The 28,000-nt window shown below is 38.4% G+C and overlaps 1 protein-coding gene across 1 annotated transcript; it reads right to left on the bottom strand.

Moving 5' to 3' along the window:
* Positions 1–27,998, bottom strand: GPR173 (G protein-coupled receptor 173). Its single transcript, XM_058170333.1, has 2 exons — positions 27,028–27,998; positions 1–3,385 (listed from the first exon to the last, which is right to left on the bottom strand). Exon 2 carries the CDS (start codon positions 3,293–3,295, stop codon positions 2,183–2,185), a length of 1,113 nt encoding a protein of 370 aa, XP_058026316.1. The 5' UTR covers positions 3,296–3,385; positions 27,028–27,998; the 3' UTR covers positions 1–2,182.
* Between the last annotated feature and the right edge of the window lie 2 nt (positions 27,999–28,000).

The following is a 28,000-nucleotide window of genomic DNA, read 5'->3' as shown; positions in this document are numbered from 1 at the left end:
TAGTCTCAATTTCTTTATTCATTTCCCCTTTAAAAAACAACAACAACTTTGTTCATGTCTCTTTCCAGAAAAAGCATTCTGGAAATCATCTGTTCATCTGCCATATTTTTCAAATATGGTTCTCCATGGGGTGGCCGTAATGCTGGCCAGTGATTAAGGCCATACTGTGGTGGCAGGACTGGAGGGTAAGACGAACAGTCTTCTTCAGAGGCAAAAGTAAACATCAGAGTCCTTTGGAGGAAAAAAGGTGGGGAAAACCCCAATCTCTGCACTAAATTCATCTGGTTCCCCATATCCTGCCCCCAATCCCAGGCTCTGACTCTTCCATCTCCTGAACTAATATTCCCCCAGTTCTTTCCCTGACATGTAGCCCTCTTCAAGTGTCCCATTTGCCTTTCTCACACAATACTGGCAACAATGCCTCTTCCAGGAATCATCCTCCAACATTTCCTTCCCCCTAAATCTTTTCTCCCAGCCCATGCTTCCCAATCCCATCCCATAAGGAGCATTTCATTGCAAACAGTAACCAAGTCCATTTCAGCAGGATCAAAATATATGGCTAGGAATTGGTCAGGTTGAATTTGGAGAGTTCCTGCTTCAGAAAATGCAACAACAGGGCAGGTGGGTCATATAATGAACTCAACCAGTCATACTTTCTCCGGTTCCAAACCCCAAACTCTATTCATATTTTTGGATGAACAGAATCAGGAAATTTGATTCCTATATTTTCACTGCCTTCACTACAAATTAGGTGTAACATTTTCTCTCCCAGTTTTGTAACCAGTACACCCATATTTTCTTAAGAAGCTGTCTACCTGCCCCACTTTTTCCTAGGTCTGATTTCCATTTTAGTGTTTAGCAGTAGAACTAGGGTGCCTGTTCTAACTCAAGAGGCACTCTGTCTTCTTTCTATCAATAATCCAAAAAACAATAACTTGTCTGCTGGAATAATCCTGAAATATGAGATTCTGAATTTGGGCAGTTTAGCATCTTACTTAAACTGTAAACATCTTTCAACAGGAGGTGCAGAAAATTTTGTCATACGTGGCATGGATAGGATTACTGATGTTTCATATGTTTTGAATGTTTGCAAGTAGTAAGGGAAGGGGCTACAGAAATACATAAACCTTGTTTGTTGCTTTTCATCTTAGTAGACAGAATATGTACTATGATGCTGACATCATGCCTTACGATTTCCACATAGCCACCCTACATTTATCTGCAGCCTTGAACGCATTCTGCTTTGCATATAGATATATCATTTCCTACTCTGTAGGGAAAGGTTTCTCCCCACCACCACTACAGGCCTCTCCCCACCAAATGCTTCTCCTGCATCTTCTTCCTTGCATTGTTCCAGAGTGACATGGTCTACAGGGTCTTGGATTGGTTGCTGCCATGGCAACTGAGGTGGAGTTTCCAAAGCTCCCTGGTTACTGCTTCTGACAGACAAAGAGCTAAGTCATGGCTGGCTCCATGGCATTCCCTTGAACAATTTGTCTGCTGCCTCCTTTCCTCCACCCTCTCTCGGCCCATCCTCCATAGCCCCACAAATTCTGAGATCACGTGGAATTTGTTTCATTGATGGAGTTACTGGATCAGAAAATTAATCTTCTATAAAAGTACATTCCATCAATAGGGACCCCTTTTCATTGTCACCCTCTAGCTGTAAAACCAAACAAAACCACTGAGTGCGAACTATTTCTGCTCCAGTAAGTGGAATAGTTTTGGCTTCGCTCTGGGAGACCAAACCCAAAAATCTAACTCTGGCCTACTTTCAAAGCAATAATGGGTATTAAGAAGCTAGGGATAGAGTTTTATAGGGACAGTCTTAAATGATTTGATAGAGTTTGGGGATTATAAAACCAGGAAAGCATAGAATATTTTTCACCTCTTCTGAGAACTGATGGAATACCACTAGGGACCAAATACTGTTGGTATATGACTCTGGATTTACCCCAGAGGAACACAGACCAGAATCCAGCTCTAGTCTCATAGCAGCTAATGGATGATTTTGATAATTGCCCTTAGACAACAGAGAGATCAGAGTGTTTGTGATACAAGTACTCTGGGAGACAATGACCCGTTGCAGGGGAAGAAAAACCTCATGTGACGTATACGAAAAAAGAAAAACAAATTCAGTTGGCGTGGGTGGGGTGCATTCTAGCCAACCTTTTAGCATTCCTCACATCACACAGTAAGGCTCTCTGGGCAATTCAGGCTCTGTCCTCCAGCAGGGAATGTGGGCAATCAAGCCTTTCTTGAGGTCTTTGTTGAGTAGAAAGCAAACTATGGGATTGACAGCAGCTTGGGCAAAACTCATCCAAACGGCTGTGGAGAGGTAGCGATGGGGGATGCTACAGGCTTTGACAAATACCCTCCAATAGCAGGCCACAATGTAGGGTGACCAGAGCACCAAGAAGAGCAAAGTGATGACGTAGAACATCCTGCCTAGCTTCTTCTCAGCCTTGAATTCTTCCATGCCCAGCAATCGCCGATTGGCAGCATGGGCGTTCTGCCGTATGCCCAACAATGTAGGAGGCATGGGACCACGGCCAAAGCCAGCAATCCAATTGGCTGCAGCTTGTCCAGTGGCTCCAGGTCCATGGAACGTCCAGTTCTGGCTGATAGCTGGAACCATTTGGACAGGCTTCATCTTACGATGGCGGTACTCAAAGAGCAGTAGCTTTATATAAACCACATGGGTGGCAAAGATCAGCACGGCTAGCATCAGCATGAAGCCTAGGGTGTCATTGGCTTTGAAGTAGCGGTGCTCAAAGATGCACTGGTCTTCCTCACGAATGAACTTGTAGGTCCCAACATCAAAGACGGGTGGAAAGGCCATAGCCACTGACAAAGTCCACACCATGCAGATGACAGCAATGCACGTCCAGAAAGTCATGCGTTTGGCATAGAAGCGGTGGTGAGCCACAGCCATATAGCGAGTGACGCTGATGCAGAAGAGGAGAAAGGCAGCATGGAAACAGAAGAGAACAGCCATGAAGGCCACGATCTTGCAGCTCAGTACACTGTAGGTCCAAGCAGAGCCATGGCGGATAGAGACGAGAACAAAAGGAAAGCAAACAGCTGAGCGGATCACATCAGCCAGGCACAGATCCAGTAAGAAGTAATAGGGGGCCTTGTGGAGACCACGCTCTTTCAACACCAGCAGCGAAAGAGACAGATTCCCTGCTAGACTCACACAGATGATGAAGCCCAGGAGTAGTAGCTTGGCATAAGTGGAAGCTGTACTGGGTGCTGAGCCATGGCCCTCTTCAGTCTCATTGGCACTGGCCATCTTTAGGCTGGAGAAGAAAAGGGGGAACCTGGGTCAGCGGCAGTGTGCCTGGTGATGGCCCATGTCCCCAGTACTAAAGGGAGGCATTGTCTGTAAGGAAAAAGATAGAAGAAAAATATGGAAAAGAAAGAATTAATCAGTTGTCATAGACATATAATAACTTTTTCTCACCATGCTGAAATCAAGCCCTAAAATTGTATTCTGGAATAATCAACATCTTACCATTCAAATGAAAGATGACTCAGTCTTTAAAGGAAAAATTTGGGATTTGTGGATTGGGGCAGGTTTTTTAAAAAAAATAGAAGATGAAAATATATGCACAAATTAATATTAAAGTGATCTCCAGAACATTTTAATGTTTTGAAGATTTGTAAAATTGCAGGGGATTTGAGAGTTTGGTCAGAGTTTGGGGGGAAAGGAGACACTGGTACCAGATGCAACTAGCAACACCGAAATGCTATTTCTGGCCTGCGGAGGATCCAGTCAGTTGTGCCACCCTGAGCACTGTGAATGTTCTTCCTGACACTCACTCTCTCTCTCTCTCTCTCTCTCTCTCTCCCTCTCTCTCATATACAGACACACACAAGCACGTTCCTGCCCTTCTTCTAAAAGCTTTTTATACAGAATATTCTCCTTTAATCTCACAATACTGCAATTAAATTTAAAAGAGACAACTTATTAAACCATGATGTCATTAATCATAGTGCATGTCATAAACCGTGTGATCCTCCATAGCTCTAATTTATAAATCGTACTTTATCAATTGAAATGCTGGATTCATGTCCAGTTAATCCATAAACACAGGGACCCTCCCTGTCAGCTGCAGTTTCTTATCCTATAGAAGAAGAATTTCATCCATTCATTGTCACTTTAAGTCAGTATTGGGAATGAACCTCATCTTATGTTTATAAAATGAGAAGGATTGTTTCTACCTTGGAAGTATTTTGCATTAGAATTCCTCTGAGATCAATCAGTATTTTTCCCCACAAGACCCCATTTCTAAACTTCCCAAAAAAGCCAAGCAGTCTTCAAAACGAGCCACTAAGATAGGCCCAAATGTCTGATACAGATGCAAATGGCAAGAAGACTGAGAAGATCTAGGATTTACCCACTCCACACATAAAGTTACATCAAAAATTAATAAAGTTAGGGAAGAAGGGAGATAAGGAGCAGTCAGAATTCTCAGGAGAAGCCATAACATTTAAACTGGTGTGGAATAAATATCTGTTTGTAATTTTGGAGTACTCTCCACATGTTTTTTGGGACATGTAGTTAAAACTGTAGACACCAGTTTCATTGGATTTCCCATTCTGCCAAGCTGCTTCATATATTTTGAACTGCATGGAGTCATCAGAAACATAGAAGAGAGGTGTTTATGTATTCAGATATGTCTGGGAAACAGTTAAATCTTTATAAATGCAAAACTTATATATGTTACAACTATTGGGCAAATTCCCAACTTGTGGATGAAGACAATTAAAAGCAATGCCATGATTAGTCAGTAACAACAGTTCATAATTCTGAGTTTTTTCCAAATTCAAAACTTTTTTTCATTTGCAGAAGCTCATTTTTATTAACTCTATGGGAATTAGTAGCACTATAAATAAGTAAGCATAAATGGACATGTTCACAGATTTTTTCCCCCTGCATGTGGGAATTGCCCAGTTCCTTGGCCAGTGTTAAATGGTTAGACAGATCTGTTAAGAGGAAGACAAAAATCTGCCTTATATTGAGTCAGATCATTCATCCAGCATTAATGTATAAGGTTAAAATGGCCTTTTCCTATCAGTAGAATGATACAATTTGTACTTTGGTGTATGGAAGGAATTTTATCAGCAACTGCTTATACATGAAGATTTTATTTATTTACTGAAATGCATTTTCTTAAGCAATTCTGAATGAAAATCAAAGGCCAATCCCTGCTCATAGTTGGTCACTCCAGAATAGGAAATGTAAAATAGTACTGTAAGAAACAAATTACATATTTATCTTTCTGTGAACCCTAGATGTTCACTAATACATGAAACTTCCTTTTACATGAGGGATGTATAATTTAATTTTTGGCAGTCTTGATGTTGGGGCTACCCTTGAAAAATCGGTGGGGCCAGGACAAAAGCTGACATTTGTCTTATTTCATTTCCATTTAAATTGTCTCTGTGTTTGCACATTTGTATCTCCCTCTCTCTCATATACAGACACACACAAGCACGTTCCTGCCCTTCTTCTAAAAGCTTTTTATACAGAATATTCTCCTTTAATCTCACAATACTGCAATTAAATTTAAAAGAGACAACTTATTAAACCATGATGTCATTAATCATAGTGCATGTCATAAACCGTGTGATCCTCCATAGCTCTAATTTATAAATCGTACTTTATCAATTGAAATGCTGGATTCATGTCCAGTTAATCCATAAACACAGGGACCCTCCCTGTCAGCTGCAGTTTCTTATCCTATAGAAGAAGAATTTCATCCATTCATTGTCACTTTAAGTCAGTATTGGGAATGAACCTCATCTTATGTTTATAAAATGAGAAGGATTGTTTCTACCTTGGAAGTATTTTGCATTAGAATTCCTCTGAGATCAATCAGTATTTTCCCCACAAGACCCCATTTCTAAACTTCCCAAAAGCCAAGCAGTCTTCAAAACGAGCCACTAAGATAGGCCCAAATGTCTGATACAGATGCAAATGGCAAGAAGACTGAGAAGATCTAGGATTTACCCACTCCACACATAAAGTTACATCAAAAATTAATAAAGTTAGGGAAGAAGGAGATAAGGAGCAGTCAGAATTCTCAGGAGAAGCCATAACATTTAAACTGGTGTGGAATAAATATCTGTTTGTAATTTTGGAGTACTCTCCACATGTTTTTTGGGACATGTAGTTAAAACTGTAGACACCAGTTTCATTGGATTTCCATTCTGCCAAGCTGCTTCATATATTTTGAACTGCATGGAGTCATCAGAAACATAGAAGAGAGGTGTTTATGTATTCAGATATGTCTGAAACAGTTAAATCTTTATAAATGCAAAACTTATATATGTTACAACTATTGGGCAAATTCCCAACTTGTGGATGAAGACAATTAAAAGCAATGCCATGATTAGTCAGTAACAACAGTTCATAATTCTGAGTTTTTTCCAAATTCAAAACTTTTTTTCATTTGCAGAAGCTCATTTTTATTAACTCTATGGGAATTAGTAGCACTATAAATAAGTAAGCATAAATGGACATGTTCACAGATTTTTTCCCCCTGCATGTGGGAATTGCCCAGTTCCTTGGCCAGTGTTAAATGGTTAGACAGATCTGTTAAGAGGAAGACAAAAATCTGCCTTATATTGAGTCAGATCATTCATCCAGCATTAATGTATAAGGTTAAAATGGCCTTTTCCTATCAGTAGAATGATACAATTTGTACTTTGGTGTATGGAAGGAATTTTATCAGCAACTGCTTATACATGAAGATTTTATTTATTTACTGAAATGCATTTTCTTAAGCAATTCTGAATGAAAATCAAAGGCCAATCCCTGCTCATAGTTGGTCACTCCAGAATAGGAAATGTAAAATAGTACTGTAAGAAACAAATTACATATTTATCTTTCTGTGAACCCTAGATGTTCACTAATACATGAAACTTCCTTTTACATGAGGGATGTATAATTTAATTTTTGGCAGTCTTGATGTTGGGGCTACCCTTGAAAAATCGGTGGGGCCAGGACAAAAGCTGACATTTGTCTTATTTCATTTCCATTTAAATTGTCTCTGTGTTTGCACATTTGTATCTCCCCCCTCTCTCTCATTAAGAGACAAAAGATTTTGATGACTTTTCTAATGTAAATTTAAAACCATCCAATTATTATAAAGGGCCACATCAGTCTCTAAAGGATCAGTAATCAGTGAGATGAATGGTTGCCTTTTAAAATGCTTCTTACATAGTCATAGGTATGTACATAGTAACAAAATCATCACAATGCCCACAAGTGGAAGAATCAGGAGTCAGGTAAAACTTGTTCCAACTAACACCTTTTATTAAAAGGCCTAAGTTTATGCTTTTAATAAAACGTGTTAGTTGGAAAAGGTGTTACTAGACACTTTCTGATGTTTTGCTATCTTCCTACAAAGCAAACAATTACTGACATAGCCTGAAAATGCCTGAAATTAGGCTGGGATATAATTTTTAAGAGATGGGATTTTTTATACACAGCACGTACTGTAGCTGCTATGCATTTTAATTCTAAAAGGACATCACATTTGTTCATCTTCACTCATTGTTTCATTTTTCCTTCTCCCTCCTCAAAGCTCAGTCTTCTCATGTCCTCTAATGGCATTTGAACTGCACTGTCTCTAGTGCATAAGTACTAGACAAATTTATTTATTTATTTATGGGGGGGAGATGACAATAGATAGAACTATAAATCTTCCACACTTTATTTACTTTGCTGGTACATGGAAAATATAGGGACAGGTGGCCTTTGTTAGTCCCATTCAAGACTAGCAACCACAGGTAACAAAATTATGGATAACAAGATCTTCCGCCGCGGGCTTAAAACATATTTATTTAATTGTGCAGGACTGAGCTAGATTTTAAATTTATGGTGTAGGAATTTAGCACCCACCCCCCTCCTAGAAGAATGAAATATTCTAGGAAATATTTTAAAAAGCAGAATATTATACCTTCCTGGATGAGAAATGGAGAAACATGTTTTAAAGACAAAGCAACTTCCTGCCACCCCCCACCTTTGTCAATGGGCCATTAAAGCCTCAACCAAGCTCACTCAATCTCCCCATCATTTGCAACACAATAGAACTGAAACTCACCACATGGCAAGGCTCAGGCAAGCTTGAGGGACAACCTACAATGTTAACTAAGACCCCTAGACCACCTGGGAGTTTGACAACCAATCAGGATACTCTTCCTGTGCCCCAGAAAATTCAAAGCTCAGAAAAAGCATAAAGCCAGGGAGCACACAGGATCTCACCCTTTTCTGTTCAGGAACTCAAGCCATGTGATCCTGACCACCATTAAACCATCTTTTCAAGCAGCCTCCATGTTTCCAGTGTCTTTGTCCCCACTTGGAACTGAACCCAGATGGATATTTCTTCCAACAATGGTTTTAATTGGGTTTTATTTTTATATTTTAATTAACGGGCTTTCAGAATAAGTTTTTTAACTGTTTTTATATTGTATTTATGTGTTTTTTAAGTGCCTGTGAACCGCCCTGAGTCCTTCGGGAGATAGGGCGGTATATAAATATGATTAAATAAATAAATAAATAAATAAATCTTGAAAAAACATACTTTGTGCATGCCCATCTGCTATTTTGTGTGCAAAGTAAAAAACCAGCCCCAAAACACAGATATAGGAAAATATTTAACATGCATACCAAGCTTTGGCCTCTAATGAAACCATGGATAACAAGGGTCACCAATGTGTCTGTTTATTAAATTAAATTAAATATTTATTTAATTGTGCAGGACTGAGCTAGATTTTAAATTTATGGTGTAGGAATTTAGCACCCACCCCCCTCCTAGAAGAATGAAATATTCTAGGAAATATTTTAAAAAGCAGAATATTATACCTTCCTGGATGAGAAATGGAGAAACATGTTTTAAAGACAAAGCAACTTCCTGCCACCCCCCACCTTTGTCAATGGGCCATTAAAGCCTCAACCAAGCTCACTCAATCCCCCCATCATTTGCAACACAATAGAACTGAAACTCACCACATGGCAAGGCTCAGGCAAGCTTGAGGGACAACCTACAATGTTAACTAAGACCCCTAGACCACCTGGGAGTTTGACAACCAATCAGGATACTCTTCCTGTGCCCCAGAAAATTCAAAGCTCAGAAAAAGCATAAAGCCAGGGAGCACACAGGATCTCACCCTTTTCTGTTCAGGAACTCAAGCCATGTGATCCTGACCACCATTAAACCATCTTTTCAAGCAGCCTCCATGTTTCCAGTGTCTTTGTCCCCACTTGGAACTGAACCCAGATGGATATTTCTTCCAACAATGGTTTTAATTGGGTTTTATTTTTATATTTTAATTAACGGGCTTTCAGAATAAGTTTTTTAACTGTTTTTATATTGTATTTATGTGTTTTTTAAGTGCCTGTGAACCGCCCTGAGTCCTTCGGGAGATAGGGCGGTATATAAATATGATTAAATAAATAAATAAATAAATAAATCTTGAAAAAACATACTTTGTGCATGCCCATCTGCTATTTTGTGTGCAAAGTAAAAAACCAGCCCCAAAACACAGATATAGGAAAATATTTAACATGCATACCAAGCTTTGGCCTCTAATGAAACCATGGATAACAAGGGTCACCAATGTGTCTGTTTATTAAATTAAATTAAATATTTATTTATTTATTTGACCTTCCAGAAGTTTGTTAAAACTTGCTTTTCCCCCATAAAGGATGTTAGGGGAGATTAATACAGGTAGTCCTCGATTTACAACAGTTCTCTTAATGACTGTTTGAAGTTACAACGGCACTGAAAAAAGTGATTTATGAAAATTTTTCACACTTATGACCATTGCAGCATCCCCATGGTCACGTGATTTACATTCAGATGCTTGACTGATTCATTTTTATGACAGCTGCCGTGTCTCAGGGTCATGTGATCCCCTTTTGTGAGCAAAGTCAATTGGGAAACCGGATTCACTTAGCAACCATGTTACTAATTTAACAACTGCAGTGATTCATTTAACAACTGTGGCAAGAAAAATCATAAAATGGGGCAAAACTCACTTAACAAATTTCTCACTTATCAACATAAATTTTGGGCTCAATTGTAGTTGTAAATTGAGAACTACCTGTATGTGTGTCTCATGAAGCATTATATAGTACCTTTTATTTATTTATTTTTATTTATTTATTGAGTTTATATTGCCGCCTATCCGCCCATGGCAACTCAAGGCAGCTTACAGAATATAAAACTACATTTAAAACAATAAAAACTAATAAAAAGAATCAAATAAATTAATATAGTGCAATATAACCCACCCCCACCATGTGGGCTGCTACAGTTTGCACCAACTTTTCCCTCTTTTATGAATTAAATTTCCTATATATTGCTCACCACCCAAATTATATATTCAAGTGGCTATATACATATAATAAATAAATAATTAAATAAATATCAGATTAACAGAGTAGTTGTGAGCAATTGAAAAACACAGAATTCTAATGAAAACATTTCTATTAAAAGTTCTTTGCAATTCAAATAATAATGCCTGCCCACCTCTGTGCTGTTCTATTATTATAATATATCAAGGAGATGAGCAATGTTATATAGAATGAAGAAAAAATTTAGAAGTAGTAAGCAGGATCAAATCAAACATGTTGGAAAAAGAAGAAAATTAAATGTTATTTAGACTAACACTTATTATATTCTACCATATTGTTGGAAGAATGTCCTTCTGGGTTCAGTTCCAAGTGGGGAAAAAGACACTGGAAACATGGAGACTGCTTGGAAAGATGGTTTAATGGTGGACAGGATCACATGGTTTGAGTTCCTGAACAGAAAAGGGCCGAGATGCTGAGACTCCCTGGGTTTTATACCCTCTCTCGCTTTGAACTTCCTGGGACACAGGGAAAGTATCCTAATTGGTTGCTGTCAGAGGGCATAGCTAGCCTTGCTGGTTGATGTAATATTCCCAGGTGCCATGTGGGGAGCTTCTGTTGCTAGATGGGTCCTATTGTGTTGCAGCTGATGGACCATTGACAAAGGTGGGGGGGGATTGGGTTTCTGCCTCTGGACCATTGACATAGGTGGCGGGGGAGGCAGGAAGGTGGGAGCTGCTTTGTCTTTAAAACATGTTTCTCCATTTCTCATCCAAGAACATATATTCTGCCTTTTTAATATTTCCCAAAATATTTCATTCTTCTAGGAGAGGGGTGGGTGCTAACTTCCTACAATATATTTCTATTTGTCCAAGCAATCCTTGTTTTCTCCATATCCATACATTACTTTATAGGTTGCTTTTTATCCTTCAAACATTTCAGCTTTTTTATACAGCTATAATGTCCTCAGTCTTCCTACTCCTCTCAAAAATTCACTCTTCTTTCTGTATTTATTCATACGATTCCCATTTATTTTTTTGTATATAATCAAGCCCTCTCAATGTAGTACTTCAGTTACTAAAGACTCCCTTCTGTATTCAATTCAAAATCATACAGCATTAATTAATTCTTGATCCTATCTTGTTTACCACATATGCAATTTAAGTATCCCATTACTATTTTAATGTTTTTCCTCTTACGTAAACTCTCACCATATACCAAACTAAGTAGAGGTACAAAGCATTAAATAGTTACAATAACAGAACCTTGCAAGTCTGAATGTGCTTCCTCTCTCACTACCTTCATGAAAACTTAGGGAGGTCTTGTTGGAGACATTGTTCAAGTTACAGATCTGGCCGAGACTCAGATTTCTTTTATCTGACTGTTGTCTTGCTTGTGACTCTTCCTTCTGTTGCTCAAGGTTATTCCTTCTGCCTATTACATCAACTAAAGAAACATTGCACACCATTTTCTTACTATGCTGATAGTAGTTTCATGTAGACTTCACTTCCATCATACTCTATTAATTACATTCTGCAACCAAACTTCAAAATTTAAGCCTATTCACCTTATGTTATGCTTCCTGTAAAATCAACAATCTTGTGTTGTCAACTCTACCCCTTACACATATAATTAACTTTCTCATATTTTTGCATTTCTCAAAGACTTGAGTAAAAAATATGATCTGCACATTTTATGCCTAGGAAAAGAAAGCATTGCACTTACCAAATTTTGTTCACTATCTCCTTCTGCCATTTCAACTGGAACTGTGTCAAATGCATTTCTCAAGAACATTCAATGAATAATCTCCCTTTAGCTATTGCATTCAGTCCTATAGTTTTGCATTTCCCTTTATATAAGGAAAGAATAATGGCACTCTGCCAATAGTCAGATACAGATGCAATATTGACAGACAAGAAATAAGACATGAAGCCATTTAACAAATCATTGATATTTTAACATTGCTCCAGTTATACCTTCTACACCTGCAGCATTACAATTTTCCAACATTTTTTCAGCATTTATGACCTTTCATAATATTTGTTGATTCTAATTTTAAAGCATTTATTTCAATTACATTCTTCTAAATGTAGTTTACTAACCTCTAAAGTACCTCATTCAGCATTTCCTCATTTTTGTTTCATCCTCAATAATTTCATCACTTTTATGATGAAGTGGTGGAGAGTCAATTTGATATAGTGAAAAATGCTGGTATAAAAACCAGAAGACTAGGCCACCCTTAGTCATGAAAGCTGACTGGCTGAGTTTGTGCCATTCATTCTCACTCGGCCCACCCTTCCACACACACACATACACCCAGGATTTTTGTTATGGAGAATCTAGGAGCCAAGAGTATTAGGTATGTTTGCTGCCTTGAGTTAGAGATAAAAAGGTGGGATATAACAATAATCATCACCGTCCATCAATTGAACAAAATCATCATCTATCAACTACAGCAATAATCCATCAATTGCAAAAGGCAGCTTTATTTGTAACAGCTTACATCCAGGAACAATGATAACTTTAATGCTATCAAACATCTGCCTATCCCAAGGCCTTAGGAAGGATAAAAATGCCAAATCCAATCTAAGCATCTGGCTGACTATGTGATGAACCGTAATAATAACTCTGTTTACATTTTTGGAAGCTTCTTGGGTAGACCTTTTAATTCATCTCTAAATAATTTTATTTCCATCAAAATGGCTGGTTTTCTCTAATTTTTTTATTAACTGTTCCTGGGTATCGTTGAACACATTTTTTGCAATTACCTTTTTCTCTCCATCTTTGTTATATAACATTTTGGAGAGTCGCCTTATAGAGTGAGATGAGTTGCATATAAATTTAATAAATAAAAATATACATTTTTCTCTTCTAATTCTTTTTAATTAATCATGACCTCACATGCATTTTTTCCCATCCATAGATTATTTCAGTTCATTCAAACATTCTTTTAAATATTTCCCGTTACTGTAACTCCATAAATGTCTGTGGAATTTCATAGCATAATTAATTTCAGAAAGGTTTCACATAATTTTATCTTTTCACTACTTTTCATTTATGTATTCTTTTATTTATTTATTAAACTAATGTATATAACTGCCCAACACACACACACATAGTGACTCCAGGCTGTGTAAAGGATTAAAAATCCAGTTAAAATATTTATCTATTAAACAAATTTATATAGCCATCCAGTAGTTATTGTAAGGATTGTAATTTTAATTAAGCTGTATTGTATTGTAATCATTCATATTGTAAAGATATTAATCTGATTTCATTTTTTTATGTTGTACACTCCATATAATTGCATAACTTTGACTTTTCTTTCATTTCTTTCCTTTTCTTTCATATTCACTTTGTTTCCTGAAAACATTCTCATATATCAAATCCACATCCAGAGTTTGTCATCTTGCTTATATCTTTCGTTAATTCTCTTCACTTTTGATTGTAAACAAGTAAATCAGTCATGCTTTGCCATTCGTTCCTTTATCATGCATACATAATAGATTTTCTTTGCCAAATATTAAGTTTTAGTACCTATTTTTCTTTCTTTAATTTCATTCATTTATTCATTCATTCTTTTCCATTTGCTCCTCTTTCATTTCAAACCACAATTTTCCATATGCCAGTAAATACTGACTTCCACCAATATCTTCACTGTTTCATTCACCTTCCTCCTAACACTTTTTAGTAAGATAAAGTGGATGAGGTTACCAATCTTAGTCATACCAATATCACATACAGCATTCCCTATCAACAATATTAGTTGGTTTGGGTGTATTTTGTCCATTATGAAACAAGCCCAGCCAAAGCCCAGTTTGAGTGCAAGCATGTACATGCTCTTGTATGCAACCTAGGATCTCTAATTTGGGGATATCTCTGAGGCTAACATATAGTTGCTCATGTCCCACCAACTGGGATATCAGTCATTAACTCTTCACTTATGTAGTGTATCTTATGTAGCAAATATAAGTGGGGTCCTGCATCAATGTACAAAAAGTCCCTCTCATTTATGAAATTACATTTTTATTCAGTTTTCATTATGAATGGGTGTGATTTTTATAAGATAATCTACTACTATTCAAGTCACTGATCCATTTTTTTCCTGATAGGCAGCAGTTTTTAGACTCTCTGGCAATGATATTTTCCATCATTTGGTGGGTTTTTTTCCACATTAGATTTGGTACTGGAGTCTTCCACATACTTGAGGATTCTACCACTGAGAAAAACTACCGCTCCAGATACTTGAGAGCATTCACATTCCTAAGATTCACAATAAGCCACAATAAGTGAAAGCATAGATAAAAAGTGGGAAAGGGAAACAGTCTCTTACTATAAGGACATCTGTCATTCTTTATTCTGGCATATCACAAACTATCTTGCTATTCCTTTTGTCAGCGAGATATAGCATCAAGTAGCTTATTAAAATCGCAAATTAATCACCAGAGCACTTAGTAAGTGCTTGAAGTTTATGTTATGGCGAGGGTTCTAGTGGTGTTCTCTAAAGAAACCCCATCTAGCTGACCCTCTGGTAACCAGTGGGGAAGGCGTGGAGTTGATAACATACAGAGGTCTTTTCTTCCTCTCTATACTCTTAAACTTGCCTTTAACTATTTTGTTTCTAATCTTCTTCCTGATTCCTTAAAATGCTAACACTGCAATCATAAGTGGGTAAAGTTTTTTAAGATATACAGGTAGTCCTTGACTTACAACAGCTCATTTGGTGACTGTTTGAAGTTACAACGATATTGAAAAAAGTGACTTATGATGATTTTTCACACTTACGACCACTGCAGCATCCTCATAGTCACATGATCAAAATTTGGATGGTTGGCAACTGACTCATATTTATCACCATTGCAGTGTCCCTGGGGTCATGTGATCACCTTTTGCAACTTTCTGACAAGCAAAATCAATGGGGAAACCAGATTCACTTAGCAACCATATTACTAACTTAAGAACTGCAGTAATTCACTTACAACTATAGCAAGAAAAGTCGTAAAATGAGCCAAAATTCATTTGTTTTAAAATTTGCATTTATATCCCGCCCTTCTCCGAAGACTCAGGGCGGCTTACACTATGTCAAGCAATAGTTTTCATCCATTTGTATATTATATACAAAGTCAACTTATTGCCCCCCAACAATTTGGGTCCTCATTTTACCTACCTTATAAAGGATGGAAGGCTGAGTCAACCTTGGGCCTGGTGGGACTTGAACCTGCAGTAATTGCAAGCAGCTGCTGTTAATAACAGACTGCATTAGTCTGTTGAGCCACCAGAGCCAACGGTCTTGCTTAGCAACAGAAATTTTGGGCTCAATTGTGGTTGTAAGTTGAGGACTACCTGTACCATTTTACCTTTTCAAAAATATTACCAAAAAATGTCTGAAATAAGGCCTTTTGCCAAGTATAGTTGAAGTCAACTGTACCCCTATTTGGCTCATCATAGATTTGTACCATGTTTAAACAGGTATATGAACTATATCTTTCATATTTAGTACATACTGTTACAAATACTGTACACACGAAAAATGTATTATATGAGACAAGTAAAATAATATTTGGGCAATAGCTTGACCATATATCTTGTATTGTTTTTATGGCGCTCCAAATGAAATTATACTTAGGATTTCTGAAATAATACATTGAAAAGGCTGACACTAGCCTCTTAGACTTTCCAGTCATTCCTGCATTATCTTGGTAATGTCTGAGAATGTATTTCCCAAATAATTCTTTCTTTAACCCTCATTCTTTAACAATAAATTAAGTTAACAACTTGTATATTTAGAGACTGAGCCACAATAAATAAAACAGTGGTTTATTGTATATCATGTCTAATTGAGGGCACACATAGCATGTGGAAGTACACAACCATATGACACCTAAAAATGTGAGGTTAGCATGAAATCCTTGGTGAGGATGTCAAATAAGATCTGCCTAGTCTAGGGCCCACACTCCATTGGTTACCTCGCAAGGCAGATAACTTATTGACAAGGAAGATAACTTATTGAGAGGCTTCAAGCAATGCTTACATAACTTCTGAATAAAACATGCAAGCGACTGTGGGGCCACCCAGGAAACTACCTCAGGATCCTCTACATGGTGGTAGGGAATCCTGATCTAAGTGGAATCTGGAATCCCAGGTTTTACAAAGGAATTCTGCATCCATATATCAACATGTACGTGTAACTTTTTTTCATACACTCCGGATTGATTGATTGATTGATATTTCATACTTCCTAACCACCCATCTCCCTTGATACATGGATTGTGTGTGGCCTGAGGCAAGACAGAAAGGAGGGTTCCACCTCCCCTGAGGGTATCTACCCCCCCTCCCACTTTGCTATTAGCAACACTCAGTAGATGACCTTTGACTGGAAGTAAAAGAACTTTTTCAGGAGATTTTTCTGCACTGTGTACATTTATATGTCTAAGCTGAGCATGCCATCCCACAATATGCCCACCTGCAAATATATTTTCAGTGTCCTGATCATAGAAGCAGAGAAAGGGAGAGCAAGTGTTCGCTGGAATTTGTAAAACAGATTGAGCTGTGTCATGCAGTTTCTTCAGACTGACTCATCTGCATGGATACTGAATTAGTCACACACCCACCAAAAACACTTCTTGCCCATCCTTGCCATCCACAGCAAAAGTATTGCACACATACATTGGGCTGTTTACAAAGCATCACTGTACTACAACAGTACTTTTAACTCTTTGGGATGCCTGTCATCTGATACATTCTTATGACTGCATTCTGTCTCCAGATTTCTAATCAGAAATATTGAAGCACTGCACATATAATGGGTTGATTCACACCTAAGACAGTGTTTTACAACTGCTGTTTGTCCATCATAATTTCCTGACTTGCAAATCTGCTAAGCCATAATGCAGGGATTGGGAATGTGGTGCCCATATATAGGTATTATGTTCATAAGATGTTAAGTTGGTCACTATGTAACTATGCCTGATTTTACATCCTTTTTTGTGGTTGTTGTTAAGCAAAAGCCACAGATATTAAACAAAGTCATTTTCTTCCATGGGTGTTTTTTGGCAGAAACCTGCAAAAAAAAAAAGTCAAAAATCATGGTCATGTGATTACAGGATGCTGCAAGTGGCCATAAATGTGAACTGATTGCCAAGTGCCCAAAATGCAAACACATGACCATGGGGAATGGGGGTGCTATTGTTAGAACTGGGTCGTAAGTAATTCTGGGGGAGTGTGTCATAACTTCAACTAGTCTCTAAGCAACTGACCATTAAGCAAGGACTACCTGTATAGTAGTTGCAATTTCCCTAATAGTACCCACAAGTAACCCCAGGCACCATAATAAAGAAAGAGTGCTTCTGGGATCCCACTAGATTAAATTGTTAAATTGAGATGGACTGGAATGCCCCTCTCTGCCTGATGTTACTGGATGGAGAGACTACTGGAGACTCTGTTGGCATGCCATACCCCCACCCTGAACAAAAGAGAAACAATTCTCTATCTCACTCATCTATCTAAGCCACACTGAACCAGGGAACCTGGTGGCAGCATTGAGGCTGAACAGCCCTAGCAACACTGCTGCTACTCCAAAAGTCCATCTCATGCCATTCACCAAGGTGCATGAGCCTTGGGGAACTGTGTGATTGCCCCTCACAGCCCAGCGTTCTCCAGGATTTGCTGCACACCTTGCCTTCAGGCAGTGTTCTCTTTCTGTTGACAGGTCCCTGTGACCTATTCTGGATCACATGAGACCTTTATTCTAGAAGCAGTTTTGAAGAATGGTCTTCCGTGGCCTTTAGACTCCAAAAACTACACAAGAGCGTGCCCAATTCTCACGTTTATTGTCTGAGGCTCTGGAGGTTGTGTGAAAGCATACTTCATTCTCATGTAGTTGTGGTGTGAGTGAATGCTGATGTGTCATCTAAAACATTGTGACATGTCACATTTGACACATGTGTCGGTGGTTTACCATTTCTGGCCTTAACAAATCTGTTTCACCTTAAAACATTATTTCCCTCAAAATAATGGCCAAACATTTCTTATTTATTTTATACCATGCCTTTCTGCTCCATTAAGCCCTGAAGATAAATAATGAAATTGGGCCCAGCTGCTTCCAGTTCTAGTTCACATATCCTGCTTCAGTCCCTGTAGCACTAGAAGAAAAGTATGTTGCAAAAAGGTTGCCTTACCCAAGGGCTAGGCCAACCCAACAAATGACTTAATGAGACGTAAGTGTCCTCATGAGCTAGGAGAAATGTAATTTTTCTACAAGAACCAAGCCCTCTGATTTGTGAAAATCATAAATTAATGAGGATGTTTAGGATTTGTGTTCTTATGTCACTTTGATATTAAGGGTCACCTATTCTTACTGCACTTCTCCCACCCTCAACAGCAAGTCTAATTTTCTAATTTTCAGATCCAATCCAACTTGTTTGCTGCTGTACATACTGTACAACAGCGTTGGGGCATTCTGAAAAGTTGATACATGGAGGATTGCGTTTCTACTAGGTTTAATAAATGAAGATATTTTTTAAAATGCACTTTCAAAATATTGCTAATGTGTATTGCTATTATGTTAAATAACAGAGAGAAGAGGTGCATATCTAGGGACAGCCTGGATAAATATACATAAAAAAGCACTAGGACACAACTTCCTTTTCCTGTTCAGAATTTGAGTTGCAGTCAGCTATTTTGTAAGGAAGACATCCACTATGAGAGTTAAACATTAGTCAACAGTTAATGTAAGCTACTGCAGGAGATACTATGACATTTGAGAATAATAAAGAAAATGAAGAACAGCTTCCAGTTATTTGTAATAGTGGGAGGATGAGAACTTTTTTTCATGAGAATAAGAATATTATCAGCTCATAACAGCATCCTTATTTTCACCTGAAATCCACTTTGTTTCAGGAGCTGAAGAAGTAACAGCTGTTTGACTTGGAAGAGTGCATGGGAGGGACTTCTCCAAAATTCATGGGCTGAGACAAAAAAGTCAAAAGAGCTGAATACATCAAGTGGAAGAGTGGTAGAATTCCTGTTTTCCAGACAAGCCTTCTACAACCCCAGCAACTGCCCAATATATAGTAAAGTGTAAAACTTGCCCTCACATACAAAGTGTGGGGGAGAACACCTATTACATTTTGTCCTCCGAATTCTTCTAATGGCACAGAAATCCTTCCTGAAAAAAGTAAAAGGTATGAAAGGGTGGGGAATAGAATTTTGTTCAAAGCAAAACAATTGAAGATAAATTCTACAGTAAATTCAGCTTAACAAATAAATATAATAAGGTAACTTGCTTATGGGCGATTTAGGGTTTCCATTCCTTAGCATTCAGTTAAATGCTAATGGTCCTCAAGATGGTACAGGAAATATATAGGCGGCCCGCAGCTATATAGACCACATTTTAACCTACAGAGAACTATGCCTCTTGAAATAAAAGGTCTTAAATGTCCTTGTGGTCTTATTGTCCCTTCATTCTAAGCAATGCTTCCTTCCATGATACATTATTGGAGATCTCATCTGTACTGTAACATCTCAACCCTAGATACTACCTGATAAATATAGGACCAACAACTTTTGAAGCCACTTTGAGTTGTCAATACTTGCCTTGCCCAGTATTGTTTCCTCTCTAGCTACTATTGCTACTCTCCTGCATTTTGTTCCCTTCTCTAACTGCGATCCACCATTATCCTATTAACAAATATGGCCTTTCTGAATAAGTATAGGAGAGTTAGGGTTAGAATTGTTATAGTGCTTTTCCTCAGAAGGAAAACGGTATTTCCCCTGTTCTCTTTGTATCTGCATATCTGTTTGGAAAAGGGTTGAACAGTGTTTGAGCCAAGCCATTCCTGGGACCAGCACAAATCTTTTAATCATCACCATTTTACGGGCAGAAATAAGATGAGCTCCTCACCATCTAAAAGGCAGGGTAGGCAGAAATTCTGCTGAGAAGGGAAAGAAGGAAGGATAAGATAGAAAGCAAAAGCAGGAGAAAATAGACTGAGGAAATTCTTTGGTAGAATTAGGTACCTCCAGGGTATTGTTCTAGAATAGTATTTCTCCACAGCATCAACTTTAAAATGTATGGATCTCAACTCCCAAAATTCCTCAACCTGCATCCTGGGGAATTCTGGGAGCTGAAGTCCACACATCTTAAAGTTGATGAGGTTGAGAAATATTGACAAACTATGGGAAATCAGTAAAGACTATCAAATATTTCAATCTCTTTCATGCTGCCTCCTAGTAACCTGAAACTTATGAAGAGAAGAAAGGTAGAAGTTTCAGCTTAGGTTTGAACAGGGCTTCCCTTATTTCCATCAACAGCCTTGCTAGTATTTAGCTTGCTGATCAGAAAGAAAAGTTAACTTTGTAAGGACTTTCTAAATGTGACAATATGTATAGTGAACTCATTCATTCCCTAATCATCAAAGTAGCCCCTAATCTGAAGTTTGCAGATACATAAAGACTTACTTACATGAAGGCATTTTACCTGTGTGGTAAAGATCCATTATAAATTTCAGCAGTTTTACACAATGTATGGTTTATGATTCCATGTTCCATCACTTTCTCACAAATCTACCCTGCTGCTCACTGTTCAAGCTTTTTCTCTATAGCAGTCTCCCCCATCTTGGTACTCGGAAGATGTCTTGGGACTGCAATAATAATCCACAACCATAATGAGCAAAGGCTGGGCTGGGAGTTGCAGTCCCAAGATAGCTGGAGAACATCAGGCTGGCAAAGGCTTTTTTCTATGTTGCACAGCACTTTCCTAGTATCTGAACAGTGTTCCTGTTGGGCTTTTTTCAGATTCTCTATCCTGTTGTCCCATATTAAGCTGTTTCAACCACCTAAACCTACTAAAAGGGGCATTTGATTTAAACTAGGCTTTTTCTAGTTCTGTTTCTACGCTCTGGAATGAACTTCCCCCTGGCTTACGCCGAGTGCCTGATCTTCGGACCTTTCGCCGTGAACTAAAAACATATTTATTTATTCAAGCAGGACTGGCATAATAGTTTTACTATTTTTAAATTGGGTTTTTATGGTTTTTGGGTTTTTAAATTTTTTAAATTTTAATATCGGCCTTCGTTTGTAATTTGCTCTATTTTAAATTTTGGTTTTAATTGTATATATATTGAGTTTTATCTTGGCTGTACACCGCCCTGAGTCCTTCGGGAGAAGGGCGGTATAAAAATCTAATAAAACTAAAACTAAAACTAAACTTCCTGTCCTATTACATGTACCTTGGTTCACTTACTTGGATCTTCTGAAGGAAATGTCTGTTTATGGTCCATTGGTTTGAATTGCACAGGCTGATCTAACAGGGAAATGTGATAATTCTGACTTGCAATGATGAACCTTTCCCCAACCTGACAGTTTCTGGGCTGCAGTAGGGGATCTTCCAAACCTATGTTCATCAGTTAGCTTGACAAAAGGACAAATTTACATGGATTTAGGGACATAAGAACATAATCAGTGCCTGCTGGGTACTGGATCAACTAGTCCAGTAATCTGTCCTCACAGCAGTCATCCAACCCCATACAGAACCCACAATAGTGTCTCAACATCAGAGATAATCACACTGCCATTAATAGCCAATAAGCCCCACAATTTCCCTGAATTGGTCCAACCCTGTTTTGAAACCAGTCAAGCTGGTAGTCAGTACCACATCTTATGGTAGTGAATTCCAAAATTCAATTACATGTTGTGTTAAAATCTTTATCTGTCCTGATTCTTCCAAGATTCAATTTCATTAGGTGACCTCTGTTTCTAATACTTTAGGAATGGGAAATAACTATCTCTTGTCCAATTTATTCACAATTATGCATAATTCTGTACACTACAAACATATCAATTCTCCTTGCTAAACTAGAAAACCTCAAATGTCACAATTTTTCTTCATTGGGACCTTCTTTAGCTCTACTATATCCTTTTTGAGCTGTAGCACCTTTTTGAGCTGATACAGTTGCACCATTGATATATATATAATGCCTTATAAAACAGGCATTCCTCAACTTACAACAGTTCATTTAATGACCAATCAAAGTTACAACGGCATTGAAAAAAGTGACTCATGACCATTTTTCACACTTACGACCGTCACAGCATCCCCATAGTCAGATGATCATAATTCAGATGCTTGGCAACTGACTCATATTTATGATGGTTGCCATATCCTGGGGTCATGTGATCACCTTTTGCGATTTTCTGGCAAACTAAGTCAAAGGGGATTCATTTAACAACCATCTTATAATTATCAACTCCAGTGATTCACTTAACAATTGTGGCAATAAAAGTTGTAAAATCGGGACTCTAACATATTTCTTGGCCTTTTTACAGCACATATACACTGTATTAACACCTTCATTGCATTGAATGTTATTCCAAGATCTGAAATGTATTTGAATATAAATTACTACAAGATCTTTCTCCCCATTAGTCATTATTAGTTTTGATCCCATTAGAGTTTAGGAATATCTGAAGACAGGAACCACATCTATTTTAAGTACCTAGTATTTGGCCCAACTCTTGATCCCTGAACTAGATTTTCCCCTCAGATGGCAAATTATTCTAAATTCTCTACTGCAGAGGTTCTCTACTAAGAACTCCTTTTCACAGATGAGTCCCTGTATAAATGAGAAGAAAGTACTGCCACAGGAATAGAAGGGGTGGAGAATCACAGCCAAGGCCAAGCAATTGGTACTGTAGGAGTGACACCTGAACCGTCTTTGGTGTTTTGTTTTCTTACAGACACTTCATTACCCAACTAGGTAACATCATCAGTAGTAGAAGGGAGTGAATTTGCCCTCCACTTATATACAAGTGGCTTGCCCTGTCAGTGTTGGTGAGTTTGTTTTTGATGGCCTGGTATTAATCCCAGTGCTAATCTCTGCTTATCTGGGTGTTGATACAATCAACAGATCTCTGCAGATAAACAGAGATTAACACAAGGATTAATACCAAGCCAACCATCAAGCAGTAAATAATACCCCCATCAAGGAACTAACAACTCAAAAAACAACCCAACAGTCTAACAATAGAGATACCATCAAAAACAAACTCACCCACACTGACAGGGCAAGCCACTTATATATAAACGGAAGGCAAATTCACTCCCTTCTACCACTGATGATGTTACCTAGTTAGGTAATGAAATGCAAGAAAACAAATAAGCTCAGAGACCACCAAGGACCCCACAATCCAAACCTGAGCTACAAATATTCTTTTCTGGAGTGGCACCTGTCAGCCTTAATGGAAAGTGTGATGTCAATCAGGAGCTGCATTCTTTAACAGTAACACCTATTATTATAATCAGTAGTGACACACTCAAAATAATATTACCCTGTTTCCCCCAAAATAAGACATCCCCTGATAATAAGCCCAATCAGGCTTTTGAGTGCATGGCAATAAAGCCAAGCACTTATTTCAGGGTTCAAAAAATATAAGACAGGGACTTATTTTCAGGTAAACATGGTAGTAAAAAACATTTAGTAACACAGCTGCAGTTTATATTAGACTGCTTCGTTAATCTTTGCAACAATCTTGAAAATATCCAGAAATGCATGGGCCTGAATTCATGCACAAAATGAGACACATTCATTCTAATCTGAGCCATATAAAGATTTGGGTCTATCCTATTTCATGTGTATATAAAGTGATACATGTATAAAGGAAAAGGTCGTGTTGAACATGGTTGACAGGGCAACAAATATTAATCTTTCTGCCTATTTCATTTCACTGATTTCTCTCCTCTGGATGATCTATGAATAATTATGCTCAATATGAATGGCAGATGTAGCATTGTTAAAAATTATACAGAATTTTACAATTATGGGGTACAAATAGTTTTGTGAAAACCGAATGAATTGTAGAATTTTATAATTCAATGAAATGGCAGTGTACCCAATTCATGAATAAATCAAGAAAAAATAATATGGTTGATGGATTAATACATTTATGCAACAATAAACCCTTGTTCACTAAATAATGTTCACTCACAAAAATGGGTGACCTGAAACAAAAGCATCTTCTAAAGAGGCAATGCAAATGCTATAATAAGAGAAATTTCTAATATAATTATAAAGAGAAAGTTCTACTGAAATCAGGATTTAATGATTGAATAAACCTTAAGAATTGTATTGCACAACACATTCATTCAACACTTGGACACAGATCCTCATGCATGCCTCACATCCACACTTATACATTCATTTACATACAGTGATTATTTACACATAGTTAAGTGACACTTCCAGTGAAATATACCTGCTACAATAAACTAATGAAAGCTGATTCAAATACCGTGCCACATTAAAAACATTTTTTTCTCAGCAGTTTTTATATACATATGTACTTTGGGTACTTATGAGCAAGAGAAAAGCAATAGTTACTAAAAAGTCCTAGTAAGATTAAGCACCTATTACTCTCTTAACCATATAAATTATAGATCTACTTTAGTGTCTAAAATAACTGAAGTTTCTAGATAAACAGTTGTTTTATTGAGATCTTAGAGAAAAGCAAATAAATATAAATCCCTGGTATTATTTTACTAGATTACCTTGTGACATGTAATTAGTTTACTGCTAATTTTAAAGCAGGAATTTATTAAGTGTAATTATTAAACTCTCCAGACCAGTAACATTTTCTTTACATCAGTGATAGGGGAGTAGTGTAATTATCTAAAGTTGTATTATTTCTAACTAATAGTTTATTCAACCTTGCAAATAAATTGGTTATAGTTATTAGCACATGACTGATTTTTAGTACTCTAATTTCAAAGTTTATATCCTTCTTATTTAATCTCTGAAATACAACTAGGAAACTTTTATGAAGTTTTCCAGCTAATTATATGAAGATGAGTTACTAATCAAAGATACCTAGATAAGTGGCTATCTATGATTGTTATTTATATCTCACCTTTTCTTCAGGTATTTTATCCATGGCAAGGTTATATCCATGGTACTATCTCCTTCCCTTTTCCCCAAAAACAACAAACCTGTGAGGTAGGTTGACTTGACAGAGTATCACTGATTCAAGGGTGAAACACAAATTTACTTCTTGTATACAAGCACAATTGTTGGAATATTTGTTCCAAAAGAAATTTGTCTTTGACAGAACTTTAGATGGCAATTTAATAGCAATGAGCTCAACACCTCTGAATTAACATCAGGGTGACACAAAACAAAGTTTTTATTAGTGTTGTTTTATTATAGTTTGTGATAGGGATTTTGATCCAGATGTTCTCAGATGAAATATTTATGCTTTATACATAGCTTACTACCAATTTCGGTTATAGCATCAGGTGGCTGGGAAGTAAGGAAGGATCAATACCTTGTCTCAAAATCAATGTACTTCTTTTGACAAAGCAGCTCATCAAACTGGGTGAAGAATCCTTTAGTTAACAGCTTGCTAAACACAAGCTAGGCCTAGTGGATGAGAACAAAGGGATTTTACATTTTCCTGCTCTCAACCTACTTCATCATTCTGCACACACTGAACTTCAGGCGTTTGTTATATTTTTACCACTTGTATTATATAAGTGGTAAAAAAATAATGTATATACTTGGCTAACGGAATTGTTGCAAAAGTGTCTTGGTTTCATGGTCAGGATCAAGCCTGGGTAATTGCTTCTCAAGTGACGATTTGGAGGTGGGATGATGAGCTTTCAGCATGAGATGCGTTCAGTCTTTCTTCTCTGCTTTCCATGCTTTTAGAGAAATGTACATACAGGTATCCTGGAGGAAAAGCCACCATAGATTGAAGACTTGGTGGGGGTTCAAGAGCAACAGGGCGCAAAGGACCAAAAAATTAGCAAGCAGCAAAAGAACTGGGATCGATGTAGTTCTTGCAAAATGGAAATAAGACTCCCACACCCAGCTTGATCATGAGCACATGGGAATGATAAAAAAAAAAAAGAGCTGTCCCCACCCTTAGCTTCCTCCCCCCATGTAAAGGAAGAGAGGAAACAGGTGGTGGCTCCATGGAGACATCTGAAAAGGAGTGAAATGGAAAAGCAATACAGGGGAGGAGGCAGGAAGACAGAGATGGATGAGTAGGAGGAGAGGGGGGTTTCCTATTGTGGTGGCTAGGATGCAGGGTGCATAGGATAGGAAGCGGATCCGTGTGTTTGTCTCTTGGCTTGGGAGATAGCAATAAGTGATTCTATGAAGAGGTGGAGATACGGGAAGAGAAATACATTAAAAAAAAAGGCAGGAGGGGACTTCGCAAGGAATGGCCATAGACAACAATCCTGCATCACCAGTTTTGAGTATGCGGTTTTGTCTGGTGACTGGGCCTGCTCACCTCTGCTTCTCCAGTCTGGCTAATCAGAGGAGTGGTAGAAATATTATCCCAACTGGCTGGCTGGGGGTATGTGACAGTAAATAGATGGCACTCGAAGGGGGGAGAAAGCCTGCCTCTCAATCCACTCTACCGAGTTTTGGTAGCTTAGGGTTCACACCCTATCTAGGGAGGCTGGCTAGGAATGCCCCAGAGCTGTTGCCTTGGAGACAGGGCCAGTCCTTCTCCCAGGGAGAAATGGGGCTAGGGAAACTGCCATTTCAAAGGATCACCCCCTCTCCCTTCTCTCTTCCTGCAGGCCGAGATCCTGCCCCCTCCCTCTATTGTCAGCCTGGATAAGGTATAAGGAGCTGGAAAATAATCCAAGCCTTTACCGTTTTTTTTTTCTTCCTTCCGATGATGTTGACTGCTTAGGAGAATGGCAAAATCAGCCCTTGCTGAGGAGGAGGAGGAGGAGGGTTGATGGGGATGGAGAGCAGAGTCTGCCACCAGCTTAAAGGATGCATCCAGAAGAACCGAGCTCCGTTTGCCATGTCTGGACCAAGGTTACTCCATCATTTTTTTTCTGTGAAATTCAAGCTGGTCTAGTCTGACTCCCCAAACAGACAGCAGCAAAATCCAGTCTACTAGGTTTTCCTTCCACCGGGTCCCACCTAGATCAGTCCATTTCCACTAAAATCCAACCAGCAGGAACCCCCTCCCTTTAAGCCAAAAAATCTCCAGACTGATCCATTCTTATGTCAAAAAAACAGACGCTCACCAATTCTTCCAGGGATTAGTTTCATCAGGGTAACCAAGGCATCAGATCGCACTACACCCCAACTGAGTCTGTCCTCAAATCTCACAGCTCTCAAAAATTGGCTGTGGCTCGATTCATTCTTTTCAGTGGGATTCCACCAGGAAGGACCCCAAATTCAACTGCTCCTGTCGAAGTGGAAGTCAAGCCATCTTGGTCCCGTCTACCGGAAGATTCTTTAGCCTGGAGGGGGGAGAGGACTTTAGGCCCTAGCATCTCCGGGCTTCATTGGGAGAAGCCGCTGGTGGTGGTTGTAGGTCCAGGTCCGCGAGACGGCTGCCGTGAGAGAGAGAGGAGAGGGCAGCGTGTTGCAGGAAGCGGCGTTGGATGAAATGGCTCTGGAAGCTAACAGGGAGGACAATGGACAGAGATAAGCGCGCCCGCTCGCGCGCGCCCCGTATGTCTGTCTATGTGTGTGTGTGAGAGAGAGAGAGTGAGTGTGTGAGGACGCGCGTTCGCGCGCTCGCGCTCGCCTGTACGTGTGTGAGTGAGTGTGAGAAGGTGCGGGAGAGGGAAGCCTCGGGAATTTCCGGACAGCTTCGGCCCCAGCG

This window comes from Ahaetulla prasina, chromosome 2 (assembly GCF_028640845.1).
Source record: "Ahaetulla prasina isolate Xishuangbanna chromosome 2, ASM2864084v1, whole genome shotgun sequence".
NCBI classification, from domain to species: Eukaryota; Metazoa; Chordata; class Lepidosauria; order Squamata; family Colubridae; genus Ahaetulla; species Ahaetulla prasina.
The sequence above is the reverse complement of the archived record's forward strand: the minus strand, read 5'-3'. Positions and strand labels throughout refer to the sequence as shown.

Bases quoted from the DNA above. Each gene is read 5' to 3' on its own strand.
- GPR173 (XM_058170333.1), bottom strand. From the start codon at position 3,295: ATGGCCAGTGCCAATGAGACTGAAGAGGGCCATGGCTCAGCACCCAGT.